This window comes from Ictidomys tridecemlineatus, chromosome 6 (assembly GCF_052094955.1).
Source record: "Ictidomys tridecemlineatus isolate mIctTri1 chromosome 6, mIctTri1.hap1, whole genome shotgun sequence".
In the NCBI taxonomy this organism is placed as follows: domain Eukaryota; kingdom Metazoa; phylum Chordata; class Mammalia; order Rodentia; family Sciuridae; genus Ictidomys; species Ictidomys tridecemlineatus.
In genome coordinates, this window is record NC_135482.1 from 140691266 (window position 1) to 140707411 (window position 16146).

The following is a 16146-nucleotide window of genomic DNA, read 5'->3' on the forward strand; positions in this document are numbered from 1 at the left end:
AGAGCAAGAGCCAGAACTAGACCAGAAGTATGGTAGCAGGGGAACCTTGATTACAACATTCTGTGTACAAAGTATCTGATGGGCCAGACCACACAGTGATCAAGCAAGTGAATAGCACATAATCAAGATCCTGATTAGAGAGTATGTGATCACTGAGTGCTTTTCTCTGATTGGATATTAAACTCCCTTCCCTAAAACTCATTATCCAGTAATGTTGAAGGTCAACTCCAGAAACATCCTATAAATCCTTAGATAGTAGTAGCATACTCAGGACTCCTCCTTTATGGGTGCTATGCTTCTGCTGTTTCAAAAATAAACTCTGCTACTTTATTCTGTCTTCTGTTGTCCCTGGTTCTCATTCTTTGGATCTTCAGGTCTATGAAACAAAGATTCTATACCTCAGATTTGGGGGCTTGTCTTTTGGAGGGTGAGTAAAATGGACCAATGGCACTATTACTTTTTTTCCTGAAGTTCTGTACTCCTTTTAGAAAAATCTCTGCCCAAATAAAGGAAATACTGGATTCTTTTGGCTAGTTAAAAGTGATGCTATCTAAAGACTCAGGTGACAGGCTTACTGGAAGAGGCTTGATCAATGCCCTTTGTCCCTGACAGAAGAATGCTAGTCAAGCTCTGCTTTAGCTTCCTCTTGCAACGTGAACCAGGTCAACCTGGCTGGCTCAGGTGTCTCCAAGGTCTTTGGGAAAGAGATAACCCACCAATCCCCAAACTGTAAGCCAAGTGGTTTCTTTCTGTACTGCTCTGCTAAAAATGCCTTTTTCTAGGTGTACCACAGAACCCATGTAGGCCCAATTTTCTTGATATGTCCCTCTGAACCCTAATCGTTTCACTAATATCCATAGATAATGTTATTGGGAATCTTTAGTCCTTGAGTGCCTCTTAGGATGCAGATCCCACCAATATCCCTGGTGACCACCTCTAAGACAAGGACCAATTTCACACATTTCTAGCCACAGTTCTCTAAAAGCTTTCAGGCTAGACCTATTCAGTTGTACTTTTGGGCAAAAATTATTTCCCCACTTTTATGCCATTCATCTTGATTTTTCTCTTCCATTGTACCTATTCAAGGTACAATCCAAGATAATCATAGTCTATTACAATTGTTTGCTCTCCTTAATTGGGAACATCACTCAGAGGTCTGTGTCCTTGTCCAGCTACAAAAAGGGCAGGGAGTGGGTGGAGTTTTGGCTGTGTTTTGTTTTGACTGAAGTGCTTTGTCTCATGGAAGGAGTGGTGTTCTGGAATTTCTTAGGGATTATTTCAGGATTGGACTTGAGAAAGGATCAGCAACTAGGAAAGAGACATAAGAAAGTTATAGGTATGAAAACATACTTTGGTAGGAACAGTTGAAAGGAAGAGAAAATATTTTGTGAAGTAAGAGGACCAAACTTAAAATGTAAGTAGGCTGTAGAGCACAGAAGGTAGGTTTGTGTATGCGCTTAAATTGGCTATAAATAGCACAGTCTGTTAAGGTGGCCTGAGGTTTTGTTTTTTCTGGGTCGAATTTTAATGTGCTGGTTCAGGTCTGAGCCTGTTCTTAATTCTTGAAATGATATCTTATTGTTTATTGGGATTTTTTTTGCTTAGGAGGCTAGGTCTTGGTGGATTTTGTTTCATACCTGTTTTAGGGTCTTTTGAATGGTTGCTTTGTGGCTGGTTGAATGGATGGCTGTTGTTTTGGGTTGTTTAATATGGTTAGCACCCTGAGTATGTGTGGATAGAGGTATGTATATATGTCTGGGAGTTGGGTGTGTTTGTCCAGCAGCTTTTCTCTACATGTTGTTGTGGTGGTTTGCTTGTATGGGTTTGGTATAGGCAGGATGGTTTCCTTGTCTGGGTTAAGCCTGCATGGGCTTTCATTTTGCAGAATTTTGTGTTGGTTCTTTACAGGGCTCTTGAGTGGGTATGTTTGATTCTTAGATGTGTTCATGTCTCTGGTCACATATATTTGGGGTACCAGCTGTATTGTGTTGGCCTAGAATGACAGTTGTTTGGCCAGTTTGTCCATTTGGGGGACTTTGGAGTAGGTGTTGGAAAGATATGATTCTTTGGGATTTGGTTTGCCCAAGTGATGGAAGCCTGGTGCACATAGAAGGTTATATTAATAGGAGCAGATTGGTGTTTTGGGAGGACCTTATTGATTTGACACGTGCATGGTTGGATTGCGGTTTATGTCAGTGAGCTGAAGTTTGACCTTAGAGAAACCCTTGAATACATTCCTCCATAGAGAGTGAGGCCCAATTCTCCCTCCAAAAGATTTTTAGCTGGTGGTAGGTTCAACAGACAGGTCACAGTTTATCATAACAGTCAGGGAATCATACAATATAAGGCCACTAGTCACTATGGAGGAAAGGGGAAGGGATCTAAGGAAATCACAGGATGAAAGGCCATTTGTAAGAATAACTACTCTGATAGGCTTCAACTCTTTACAAGGTTTCTTATGAGAAATGGAAAGGATACCAGGGAATGCCCTGGCAGGAGGCAAAGGGAAGAAGAGGGAATGTCTTATTCTCTTTTTTGTCTTATAGTTGGGAAATACTTCCTTGGCTGTTTATACACCCTTATAATGTATCTTAGGTAGTTGGGATCAGTTTGATCCACAAACTCTAATAAAAGGAAAAATGGTCAGAAGTGCCCTGTATACAAGATTTTTGCATGTCATGTTCAATACAGCAGCTTTCTTTATACCTTAGCTGCCTGCCTGATATCCATCTGGAATGCAGGCTGCATGAGTAAGGGCCCAAACCATTTCGAGACCAGAGAAAAAAGTGTCACTTTTAAATCTAAGTTACTATGAGACATAAATAATTATGTTCATTTTTTCCCCCCTCTTGTATTCTACTATTCTGTTCTTTCAGTAACTCCCTCTCTAAATGCTAGAAAAAGGGAAAGACAGGAGGAGCTAAGGGTATCCTTCTCCTGGAAAGGCTAGACCTTTTGGTAATATTAAAAGGTGGACATTGTGCTTTGGGGACAATGTAACAGGTGTTACCCCAAATTGCAGGAACTCAGCTTGCAGGAAGCAGACTTGACAGGCTTGGAAATGTCAGAGGATACGCTAGTTCCCATGAGATTTTAATTTCTCTCCAGACAGGTACATGGAAGGAAAATTTAAAAATCCCATATCTGGGCTGACTCTAATTTGACTTAAAAGTTCACTCTAGTCTTAAAATTAGTCCATGTCATTCCCCCTGTTCCCCAAACCTGTCTTTTTTGAGCTCATCGTTTTTTCTGATGTACCTTTGGTCCTACATGCCTAAATTCCAATTTAATTTTGTTTTGTCTAACTGAAGTCTTTTTAGGCCTCTGTTTTCTCTTACTGTCTTCATTTGGAGGCTAATTATTCAAGGGTTAACTTGCAAATACATTGGAAAAATAAAGAGATTTCCTTTAGAAAATCCTAAGGAGGAAGATAAACAGTGGACATAATGGCACTCTAAATATTTGTGTAAAATGAAGAAAGGGAGCTTTGAGCAGTAAACTATGTATAGGTGTGGTAACTATGCTGAGTTATAGAAAGATGAAGAAAAGAAAACAATAAAACCCCCTCAAAGCCTAGGTGTTTTGTACATTTGTATGGTCTAGGAGTTCTGTACCAGATGTATTTCAAAGTAATGTAGTTCTATAACATTTTAGTGTCCCGAGTTATGGGGGTTTTTTATTTCTTTTTTTTTATTATGATAACATAAAATTGAACAGTTTACCTATTTTAAGTGTAGAATTCTCTGACTACCATTCTACTTCTGTCTCATCTTTAACCAGAACTCATCTGTTGTTTTCCTTTTTCTCTCTCTCTTTCAGTGATAATAGTCTTAGACTACCTGTTGTCTTATGTCTTAAAGTGCTTTTTTTTTTTTTTTTTTTTTTAAACACACATTGTCCAGATTGCTAGATGTTTATAAAGGGAGATTAAGTTTGGTTCTTGTACCTTCATCAGGTAAGGAAATAGAAATCCTATAAGATGTTTTAAATTATATAATGTCATTGAGAGATGGTATATTACTAGTAACTTATATGAGTTTTTAAAGTTATGTGTATGTTGCAATGACTTAAAGCTGTTTGCATTGTTGTTTTCTTAGATCTAAATTAAAATTGAGGAAATGTTCCCTAGATAATTTTATGAATTTGTTGTGTGTTTCTTTTTAAATCAGGTTAATATCTTAAATGTAGTTTGTAAAAAAAAAATTGGCTTTCATGTACAGTTTAAATATTTCTTTGTTTAGTAAACTCAATGTTGTGGTGATCATTATTCTTAGAATTCTATATAATTTACCGAAAACATATAGTATTGCTTAATTTAGGAACTCTAGAATATGTTTGAAAGTACACATGGCTTTTTTTTTTAAACTTTGACACTCTTTTATAATGTATTTTTATCAGCAATTTCTTTAATGACATTTTAAAATACACAAAAAATGTTTACAGTTGAGATGTGTCAAAATAACCATTAGTGCTTAAGATATATAATAATGTCTCAAAAACGAACTGAATAGGAGTAATAGATAGGAAAGATTTCACAATCTGAGAAATTGCTTTGCTAGGAGAATATTTTTTTTCCATTTTCATCATGCATTGTTACTTCTCTAATTCTATGAGAGTTTGGCAAAAAAGCAAACTGAAATTAGTAGTTTTGAAGCTAATTTTTACTAGAGTATAATCAATGAGTGTTTCTTCAAAGTGTAAATTGTTTTAAGACATTATTAAGAAAATCTTACATTAATTGAAAAAAACATTCATATTATAAACTATAATGATCTGATCTCTTTAAATAATTCAAAATCACTTTTGTCAGTATGTTTGCTAATAAATTTTGTCTAAAAGCTTTTTTTTGAAGATAATTTAAAATTAATATTTGTTGCCAGTTTATTATCTTTGGCTTTGCTATTTCTTGAAGAGAGCTTGTTTTCTCCCTAGGATAACGTTTTGATAAAATATTTCTGAAAATTTTACATGGATATGTATTTTAGTCAGGGGAAATAAAGAGAAGTGAGAAATATAATATTTTATTCACTGTGGTCTAAAATAATTTAGAGAAGGTTTTTTTCCTTTTTCTTATAAGAGTCTACTCAAAGAAGTGGATCCTTGTACATTTTAAATATCTTTTATGTGCATTCTGTTTTATGACTTTTTTTCCCCCACAGAGCTTATCAAAACACAATAGAAGCAATATTGGAACTGAAGGTGGACCACCACCTTTTGTGCCTTTTGGACAGGTAATGACTTTCATGTTGGCAAATGAATTTAAGTCAGGAAAAAGTGTTTTTCACTTATATGTAATGTGTGCTGAGGTTTTTTTTTTGTGAACTATTTATTCAGAGGTTATGGAATTATGTGCAAATACAGAGTTTGAAAATTTAAGGAATTTAGTAATTTGCTGTTAATCCAAAGATTGAAACAATTTAAGAGTCATAACTGAAGAGCAGCTAAGAACTAATTAGGATAAGGAGAAACATTTTTTTTGTTGTTGTTATTTTTCAATGGGATATTCAAAAGTAGAAAGACTAAAATATGCCATAATTTTTCAGAAGTCTGCTCTTCTTCCTCACTCTAAATACCCATTTCAGTTAGATTTAATTTTATTGCCAGTTGGCATTCACCCATAGCAGCCCTCATTCTTCTACACAACTGAAAATTTTTCTGTCTACTTTCTATTTTTCAGTCTCCTTTGCTACAAAATACTACCTTGAGGTAGCTCCTCTGCTAGTCAGTATCTTTTATCTTCCTCATTGTGCTTATAATCAAATTGCATTCACATCAGTGTCCTCCAGCCTTTCCTGTTTTATCCCTGGCAAATCCAAGGGCAATCCCTGTGACAGCTAGCTCTTCTCATGAAATCACCGAAATTTAACTCTTGGTAAATCTGCCTTGGATTTGTTCTTTACAAGTGCTGGCTCAGAGTAAATATGAGCTAAGGACATAAAGTTAGAAAACAGAAACCTACATTTCTGTAACATGGTTTAGTGTGTGTGTGTGTGTGTGTTTAATTTGGTATAAAAATGATCTAGTTTATCAGATGAGTAAGATCAGTTGACTGTCATCCTCTTCAAAAACCTCTTCATATAGTGTACTTAGAGTTATTTTTGCATTGTGACTATTTTGAAAATATTTTAAAAATATGTTGATCTTATTCTGTGTTTTGGAACAATGGATAGTCAAGATAAAAGGAAGCATGAAGTCCTAATATATAGTCCATGTTTATGATATTCTCACAGTGTAATAAAAATCCCCAGAAAGAAAACAAAGTAGAAAGTTTCTAGTAACTTATATTTGAAGATGATAAATGACATATTTGTAAGAATTTACCTGTGAGGAATTTGGTGATAATATGTCTCTTTTATAAATTACAAATAATGAATGTTTGCAGCCTGATTGAGGCAGAGGGTATGGTTTTTTGTTTTTGATTTAAAAGTTCAGAAACATGTTAAAATAACTATAACATAATTCTTATATGGATATTGTGGCGTAATATGGAAATTGAGCTCTTACTTACAGAATCAAATTTAACTTTCCTTTTGATTACTATAGACCATGTGAAATCTCAAATTGTTTTAAGCGATTATCCAAAAGTGAAACTTAGATTCCTTGCTTCAATATATGCATCCCCTGATTCAGAGGACCACATTTTTGTGTATCTTTAATCAATTTACTACTGTTTTCTCAATTTTTTTGTAGATTTGTGGGGTGGAATCTCATTTTCGTAGATTCTCAGCTATTGAAATGTATACAAACATTTCTTTTCAAGAGGTATTGCTTTCTAACGAAAACTTTTTAATCTCTTTCGAAATTACTGGATTTCTTTTTACTATTTTACCAGAAGTGTGTATCTCATGTCCAAGTGGATACCAGAGAGCTTGATAGAAGAAAGACATTGCAAGTTACAATGCCTGTTAAACCTACAAATGATAATGATGAATTTGAAAAGCAAAGGACTGCCGCTATTGCAGAAGTTGCAAAGAGTAAAGAAGTAAGAAATTAAATAGTCACAAATCTCTCTTATTTCTTATCATTATTTTCTATTTAGATTACTCATGATTGTTATTATCTTTTCACGTAAGATATTCAGCAAACCTATGACAATATTCTTGCATATTTCATAAGTAAAAAATGCTTTGTCACCTCATGGGGTCTTAAGCTTACACATATTATTCTTATGTTCTTTTTCCAAATCTCCTTGGCAATTCTAATAAATTCTTCTTCCTAGCAAATTACCTTTCTTTTTTTCTTAATTTATATATGACAGTAGAATGCATTACAATTCTTATTACACATATAGAGCACATTTTTTCATATCTCTGGTTGTATACAACGTATATTCACGCCAATTTGTGTCTTCATACATGTACTTTGGATAATAATGTCCAGCACATTCCACCATCATTTGTAACCCCATGACCCCTCCCTTCCCCTCCAACCTCTCTGTCCTATTTAGAGTTCCTCTCATGTTCCCTCTCCTTATCCCACTATGAATCAACCTCCTTATCAGAGAAAACATTTGGTATCTGGTTTTCTGGGATTGGCTAACTTCACTTAGCATTATCTTCTCTAACTCCAACCGTTTACCTGCAAATGCCATGATTTTGTTCTCTTTTATTGCTGAGTAATATTCCATTGTGTGTATATGCCACATTTTTTTTTTTTTATCCACTCATCTATTGAAGGGCATCTAGGTTGGTTCCACAGTTTAGTTATTGTAAATTGTGCTGCTATAAACATGAATGTGGTTGTGTCCCTGTAGTATGCTGTTTTTAAATCCTTTGGGTATAGACTGAGGAGTGGGATAGCTGGGTCAAATGGTGGTTCCATTCCCAATTTTCCAAGGAATCTCTATCCTGCTTTCCATATTGGCTGCACCAATTTGCAGTCTCACCAGCAATGAGTGTACCTTTTTCCCCACATCCTTGCCGACACTTATTGTTGTTTGTCTTCATAATAACTGCCATTCTGACTGGAGTGAGATGAAATCTTAGAGTGGTTTTGATTTACATTTCTCTAATTGCTAGTGATGATGAGCAAGTATTCATCTATTTGCTGATTGACTGTATATCATCTTCTGAGAAGTGTCTCTTCAGGTCCTTGGCCCATTTATTGATTGGGTTACTTATTTTTTTGGGTTATTTGTTTTATTTGTTTTTGAGTTCTTTATGTACCCTAGAGATTAGTACTCTATCTGATGTGTGAGGAGTAAAGATTTGCTCCAAAGATGTAAACTCTTTATTCACCTCACAGATTGTTTCTTTTGCTGAGAAGAAACTTTTTAGTTGGAGTCCATCCCATTTACAAAATGAAATTAAACCCCTATCTCTCACCATGCACAAAACTCAAAATGGGTCAAGGACTTAGGAATAAAACCAGAGACCCTGTGTCTAATAGAAGAAAAAGTAGGTCCCAATCTCCATCATGTGGGATTAGGCCCCAACTTCCTTAATAAGACTCCTTTGGTGCAAGAATTAAAAACAAATCATCTTTTTATTTTCCCTTTTGTTTTTATTCTTAACAGTGTAACAACTGAACCCAACACTTTTTATGTAGCAGAGGGTTATTGTTTGGGTTAGTTACCATTTTCCCACATAATAGCAGCTTCTGAGGAATAGTAACTTCTGAGGATATGTCAATGGATGAGCATCAACATTTTTGTTATTTTCATTCTTAATTTTATTCAATTTGTAGTAATTTTTATCTTTGGGTTATATGTGTCTTTACACACACACACACACATACATATTCACACTCCATTTTACACTATTGTTAGCCAAAGGTTCTATTTTAATTATTTTGAATTTATTGCTTATTTGGAATGGGTATTTGATTAGTCTTTGATAAGAAATTTAAGTTCTTAAATTTAAGTTCTTGAGTTAGTTGCTTAGACTTTTCTTACCAATGAGTTAGAATAGTTTCCTTTATTCCAAAACCATAATAAAGCTTAGCTAACAATTGCTTTCATCTATTTAATTTCACATTTTAAGTAGAAGACTTGTTGAAATATAGTTGTTCTTCCTGCATTGTCTTTCTAATCATCAGTCTAGAGTAGGAGCCAAAACATAAGCTCTGGAATCAGACATCTTGGAAGTATATATTGCTCATAATCTTAAATGGAGCTTTTTGTACCCCAACTTTCATCATCTGTGAAAATCAGGAACAGTAGTATTACCTACTTCATATGGTTACTGTGGGAGTTAAAATTAACAATTTCTAAGACATTTAGAACAGTTGCTACTACTTGGACCAGATCCTGACATTTTGTTGTTCAAAGCTCTAAATAAACATGGCTGTTGCTATTCTTTTTTATGCACTGTTTTCTGAAGTACCTTTTTTTAAAAAAATTAACATTTCTTAAATTAATATTTCACTTAATTTATATGAAATATATTTATTTTTTCCAGAAGATATTAAAATTATGGAGTTTCACAAGAAAATACTAGAAACTAAATAGATGTTCCTTAATGATTATGAGCAACTTTTTTTATAGCTGGCTCTTTATTGGAGCATAGTTCACATGTTTTTTTTTTGTTTGTTTGTTTATTTACTTTTTTTTGAGAGAGAGTTAATATTTATTTTTTATTTTTCTGCGGACACAACATCTTTGTTTGTATGTGGTGATGAGGATGGAACCTAGGCTGCATGCATGCTAGGTGAGCAAGCTACCACTTGAGCCACATCTCCAGCCCAGTTCACATGTTTTAATAGCTTCATTTTTTAGGCCTAATTGATAACATATTTTCTCCACAAATTCTTGGTAATTGATCATATTTTTTAAGAACTAAAACAGACTTCAGAACTTCTTAATTTACATATGAGAGAGTTAGTGGAGGCTTAAAATTAACCAATTAGCAAGTTGCCCAAGGTTACCCAGTAACAGTTCTAGGATTAATATATGCAAAACATAAAATCTTTATCATCAATAATATAAATATATCAAATATGTAAATTACATGCTGCAATTTTAAATATAGTAGAAGATTTGTAGGATGTAGGAGAATTAGCTGTGTTGTTGCTGAAGAAGAGTAATCCAGATAGAGGAGGGGCCATTGCAAAGACTATAAAGCAGGGACATGTGTTCAAGGAAAGCATAGGAGATCATGGAAACAGTGAAGAGATGAGAAGTAAAAGACAAGAGAAAAAAAGGAGGTCAGCTTATGTGGCATGCTACAAACCATTGTAAAAACATTAGCCTTCATTCAGAGAGAAATGGGAGCTCTTTGAGGGGTTTGAGCACAATATAGCATCTACTGACCTACATTTTAAAAGATTAATTCTGGCTGCTGTGTTCAGAGTAGGTTGTAGAAGAGGAGGATTAGAATTAAGTAAGTCACATATTGAAGTAACCCAAGGGGAAAAAATGACGGTTTAGATGAAGAACATGTAAATATTGTGGTGCGTTTTAGACATGCATGTAGTAATGTTTAACAGACAGTGAGACAGAAGACTATAGTTGAAAACAGCTTTGGAATAGATACATGCATTTCAGAGTTACTTTAGGCATGCAAATGATATTTAAAGTCATTAAGCCAAATGAGATCACCAAAGGAATGAGTGTTTATAGAGAATAGAAGAGGGTAAGAGCTCAGTAGCATTTCAGTCTTAGAGTTTGGATGGAAGAAGCTGAACCAGCCAAGCTGTGATCAGTAATGGATAGAAACAAGAGAATGCAGAAAATGTATCATGGAGAAAGAAGTAAGGAACCTGTCAAGGACAAGTGAAAAGTCTTGTGACTAGTGGTGGAGATTTATTCATCCCCTCTATGTTCCTCTTGTTGTAATAAAAACGTGTGGGTTCTTCAATGATTATTTCAATTTTTTAAGTATAAAATGAAGCAAGACAACAGTAACAATGAGGGGAAAAGGTGTTGGAGGATTGAGAAGTGAGGAAAACGTTTAAGACAGTGGTTTAAAATGTGAGAACAGATGGGTTAGGGAAATACAGTAAGATTGCTAGGTATCTTTGAGAGCCCCCTTGAACTTCACAGTTATGATGATTTCACATATACCTCACTCACATATTGTGAACAGATGATGTGGTTCATAAAAGGCAATACCAGTTACATGGTAGGTAATTGTGACAGTTCTAGATACTTTTATGTGTTTTGATTAAGAGCCATTTTAAAGCAGCAAAAAAATCCGATTCTGAAAGTGCTGTTTATCCTATTCCTTAATTCATAAAATGGAAATCAAATAATAAGGAAATGTGTCTAGAAATTGGGGCTATTTCATTGTCAAAAGAAAAAGCACTTTTGGAGTTACAGAACATAAATTCCAGAAGTGTATTTAATTTGGAAGAGGTCAGCCTCCAGACTTTTCAGGTAACTATGTTCTAGATATGATCCAAAATAGTAATTACTATCTGTTATTGAGTGTTTTCCCTGTGCCAGTTACAGAGATAATCACTTCCTATTGATGGTGTCATTTAATCCTCTCAAGGTAGTTTTTCTCATTGCTCTTTTAAGAATGGAAAACCTGAGGCTCAGTGGAAAGTGATTTGCCTGAGGACAGGAGATAATAGGTGACTGAGCAAAGATTAGCATAAGCCTTGTCTAGCTAGTCCAAAGCCTGTGTACTTAACTGTATTAAATCCTCTCCTGTCTCTAACCTTTGTATCCCATTAATATAACCCCGTATTATTCTTTGCATTCAAACAAGTAATGGCTATCAAGGTATTTCAATTTTTTTTTTTGAAATGCTGTCTCTCCATGTTGCCAAGGCTGGTCTTAAAAAAACTCATGGGTTTAAGTAATTCTTTTGCCTCAGTTTCCCAAGTAGCTGGGATTATAGGTGTGTGCTACCATACCTGCCTTCAGTTTTGTTGGAATTTCACAACCCAAAAATTGAATAAATCAGTTAATGTTTTTGGTCTTTGAATATATAATTTTAATTTTGATTTGAATTCAACTTAAATATTGTGGGGTAGCAACTACTCAATGGAGATATTTATTAATCTTTTAATGTTCATTTAACATGATATTTTTGTTTTTCTGGTTCTACTTTTTTATGATTCAAGGTAATTTCCTAGTGTTTCGTACACTTATATCTGAAATATTTTATTATTATAATCATTTTAAGTTTAAAATGATCATTAAATTAATCATTATCTCTAATAAGATATCTAATAAAAAGTTTTAACTTATTCAATTTATGCTAAAGCTGTCAGAGCTTTAAAATATTATGTAACCATATATTTAATTTGCTGTTATATAAGTAGCAGTGTGAATGCTATACATGAATTTGTATCTTTCCAAAACAAAGTTCTTCATGGTTATCTCTTCATAAGTTTTGAAAAGAAAAAAATTGGATTAAAGTAAAGTTTCAAATTTAATTATAAGTTTTTCAGGTAAGTGAGACAAAATAAGGAATATAGATCTAAAAGTTGTTTAAATATACTTGGTAAGAAATAACATAGGATTAATGTAGATAATAAATTAGTAGTTTTAATACAGTGTTTAAATTTATTTTTGTTTACTTTCTGCCACCATAGAATCATATTCCTAGACCATGGACATAATGTGACCAATTCTTACACAGGTTTAGAATCTTGCTAAGTATAACCTTGCCTTGTAGGTGGATTTAGAAACCAGTTCCAGTTTTATCAGTCATAAATTTTATCCTAAAATCATTTGACATCTAATCTTTATAATGCTTATTTTCTTTTCTTTTATATTGTTGTATAGTTAAGTTTATTTCCTTGGAGAGACTGAAAGGCAACCTGACTTGTGAGAGGAAAATGGCTAATACTTGTCTGTGACTTGTGCTGTTTGAAAAGAACAAGCTGTTTCACTTTTCCATGTAAAACATAATTAAGAAACTTTTAATTACTTAATTTCACCAGATATTTTTAGTAGTGACTTGGGTTTTAAGGCTATTTTTAAATGCTGTTTACTTACACCTCTTTTATGTTTCTCTTATCCTAAAGACCAAGACATTTGGAGGAGGTGGTGGTAGTGCCAGAAGTAATCTCAATATGAGTGCTGTTGGTAACCGAAACAGGGAAGTTTTACAAAAAGAAAAGTCAGCCAAATCAGAGGGGAAACAGGAAGGTGTCTACAGAGAACTGGTAAGACTAAAGAATCAACCACAAAATTAATATTTTTTAAAAAAATACCCTTCATCTGTCTTTGAGTTTTTAGAAAGGTGCTATATAAATTATACTACTTTTTTTGATGGAGAACTATCAAAAATTTTTCATTTTTTTTACCATAAAAATATTCACTGAGTAGTTTTCTCTTCATTATATTATTTTCAAACATCTTATTTTAATATAAAAATTTTTTTTCTTAGTTTTGCATTTGCAATGGAACTTGCTAAGTTAGAGAGTACTCAAGGCATAATACATTTTATACAGATTCTTCTTGACTATTAATATGAATAAATAGCAAGTGAATGTTACATTAGTATATTATTTTCCATAAATATGAAATGTAATTTTGAGTTAAACAACAGTAAATAATTAAAAATATATACCTCACTTTATTTACTGACTATCAGCACAGCTTTCTCTTACTCCTTATAGGTTGATGAAAAGGCACTGAAGCACATAACAGAAATGGGTTTCAGTAAGGAAGCATCGAGGCAAGCTCTTATGGATAATGGCAACAACTTAGAGGCAGCATTGAATGTACTTCTTAACGGCAATAAACAGAAACCTGTTACAGGTCCACCTCTAAGAGGTATAACTTAACAGGCAATGTGCCAGATATTATTGCTGGCTTTTAGAGTAATATATTTTATCAAAAGAGAGGCTGAGTTTTATCACTGTGAGGACTGTAACTTTATGCAGCATGGTGAATGGAAGGATTGTGAGCTTGGAACCATAGATATGTTTGCAGGTTATTTTGAGTCTCTCTGTCCTTATATAAAGTATGTCTAATGGTACCTTATTTAATGGGGTTAGTATGAGAAGCAGAGAAAATATGACATTGAGTGACTAGTTCTATTAATTATTTCTAGAACTGTGCCACTTATATAAATGACAACAATTTGTACACCGTTTAAAATTAAGAAGAAAATAAATTTTATTTGGTGGTGTTCTTTAATTATTGCATGGTCAAAGGTATTAGGTAATTTTTCAAGTCTCATTCCTTTATTTTAAAAACAAGGAATTTTACTCAGGTATAAAGAAGAATGAAATTGTCATTTGCTGGTAGATGGATGGAACTGGAGAACATTATGCTAAATAAAATAAGCCATTCTCAGAAAGCCAAGGGTTGAATGTTTTATATGTGGAAGCCAGAGAGAAAAATAATTTTTAAAAGTGGGGAAGTTGGGGTATCTTACGAAAATAGGAAACTGTAGAGTAGAGGAAGGAAGGGAATCTGGAATTAATAGGGAATGAAATCTACCAAATTTTACTGTGTCCATGTCCAAATTTACCAAAGTTAATTCCATATATTTATAATTATATAATATAGGTAACTATACAAAAATTAAAATATTAATAATAGAAGAGAGATTAGTATAGCGGAGCAAGAGGGAAAGAGAAGGTACTGGGAAAGGAGATTGATCAGATTATATGCATGTTTGAATATAATGATAAATTCTATTATAATTTTTTCTTTTAAAGATAATATATATAAGCAAATTTAAATTTCTGGATAACTCATTTAGGGGATTAACCCATTAAGTTAAAAGTTCTCAATTCTGTTAACATAATAATTATTTAAAAGTTGCCATAGTGTTATATTGTTGTGAGTAATTTTTATAGATGTTCTGTATCTGGGACAATGGGACAAAATTGGTTGAATGTACTATATAATATAATCATTTAAAAGTTTTCTTATTATTAAAAGAATATACGGAAAAATAATGAAAAGAAATATATATAACATCCTGCTTGAAATGATTGCTGATTGTATTTTAATGCTTTTTTCTCCTTCCATTTTTCCATATAGAATATATATAAATACACATACACACACACACACATACACACATGTATATATATGTATGTATGTCTTACTTTTAAATCTTAAGGTAGAGGAAAAGGAAGGGGTCGAATAAGATCTGAAGATGAAGAAGACCTAGGAAATGCAAGGCCATCAGCACCAAGCACATTATTTGATTTCCTGGAATCTAAAATGGGGACTTTGAATGTGGAAGGTAGGCTAACTTAAAGTAGATTCCTTTTTTAAAAATAGATTTCTTTTTAAAGATAATACTTTATTTAGAATTATACAAAAATATTTAATAAAGCAGCGGATGATATGAACATCTATTCTGAGTGTTTAGAAATTTATTTAGAGCATTTCCTGGTTGACAAAAGCACAGAAGAAAATTTTGTTACATTGTGAAAAAAATACATAGCACCTTATTTGGCCCTCTAATTGTATGATAAATAATTGTACCAACAACTTCTCTCAACTTTACTCCTATTAGATAGCAGATTTAGCCGTGTAGACAAATTGTTATTTTGGAAAACTATTATTACATATTCTTATGTATTTTATTTTGATTGGGAGATTAGTCTGTCTTCTTTTTCTGCATGTTATATGTTGTGTAAAATGTTGAGACTGAGAGAATATGCTTTCACAATGTAATGAATTCTAATTATGATATAGTTCAGTGAGTAACATAAATACTCAAGAAAGTAAGTATGTTAAATGTCTATCATTTTTTCCTAAGAGTGGAATATGATAAATATTTTCCAAAGAGTAAGTTTTAAAAATATGATTCCAAAATAATAGGGAAATATCCGTTTAAATGTAGTTTTTCTTTTTGAGATATATTTTAAATCCAACCAAATAAATTTTGAGGTAATGTGGATTGTTTGTTTGTTAGTTGTTTTTGTTTTACAGATTTGGAGTATTCAGGTTTCATGAAACTGGAAGCTGTTTTGCTAGATTATATAGAAAAATCCACATTGTTTGAAAAGCAAATGTTTAGTATAGAGGAAAACTATAAGCAGTAACATGGAAAAAAAGTATTTTCTTGGTTTTAAAGCATGAAATAGTTTCTGTTGCTGTATAATGAATTACCCCAAAGTCAGCTTTTTAAAAAAATGCAGATTTATTATCATAGTTTATGTATGTCAAGGTTATGATCTAGCCTTAGGCCCAAGGTCCTCTTAACAGGCTCACTAATTGTTAGCAGAATTCAAAAAATTGAATTCTCTTTTGGCTTTCAGAAGACAGCTTTCAGCTCCTAC

The 16146-nt window shown here is 33.1% G+C and overlaps 1 protein-coding gene across 4 annotated transcripts in view; it reads left to right on the forward strand.

Annotated features, from left to right (window-relative positions):
• Positions 1-16146, forward strand: part of LOC101971599 (tudor domain-containing protein 3) — a 126453-nt gene that overhangs the window by 57727 nt on the left and 52580 nt on the right. For 3 of the 4 annotated variants that reach the window (XM_078015808.1, XM_078015807.1, XM_005324825.5), the window contains 5 exons: positions 5160-5231; positions 6833-6982; positions 12919-13059; positions 13516-13672; positions 14976-15101. In XM_078015808.1, the coding sequence (XP_077871934.1) occupies positions 5160-5231; positions 6833-6982; positions 12919-13059; positions 13516-13672; positions 14976-15101 (646 nt within the window). The remainder of the gene's footprint in view (positions 1-5159; positions 5232-6832; positions 6983-12918; positions 13060-13515; positions 13673-14975; positions 15102-16146) is intronic. The other variant, XM_078015809.1, reaches the window with a different exon arrangement.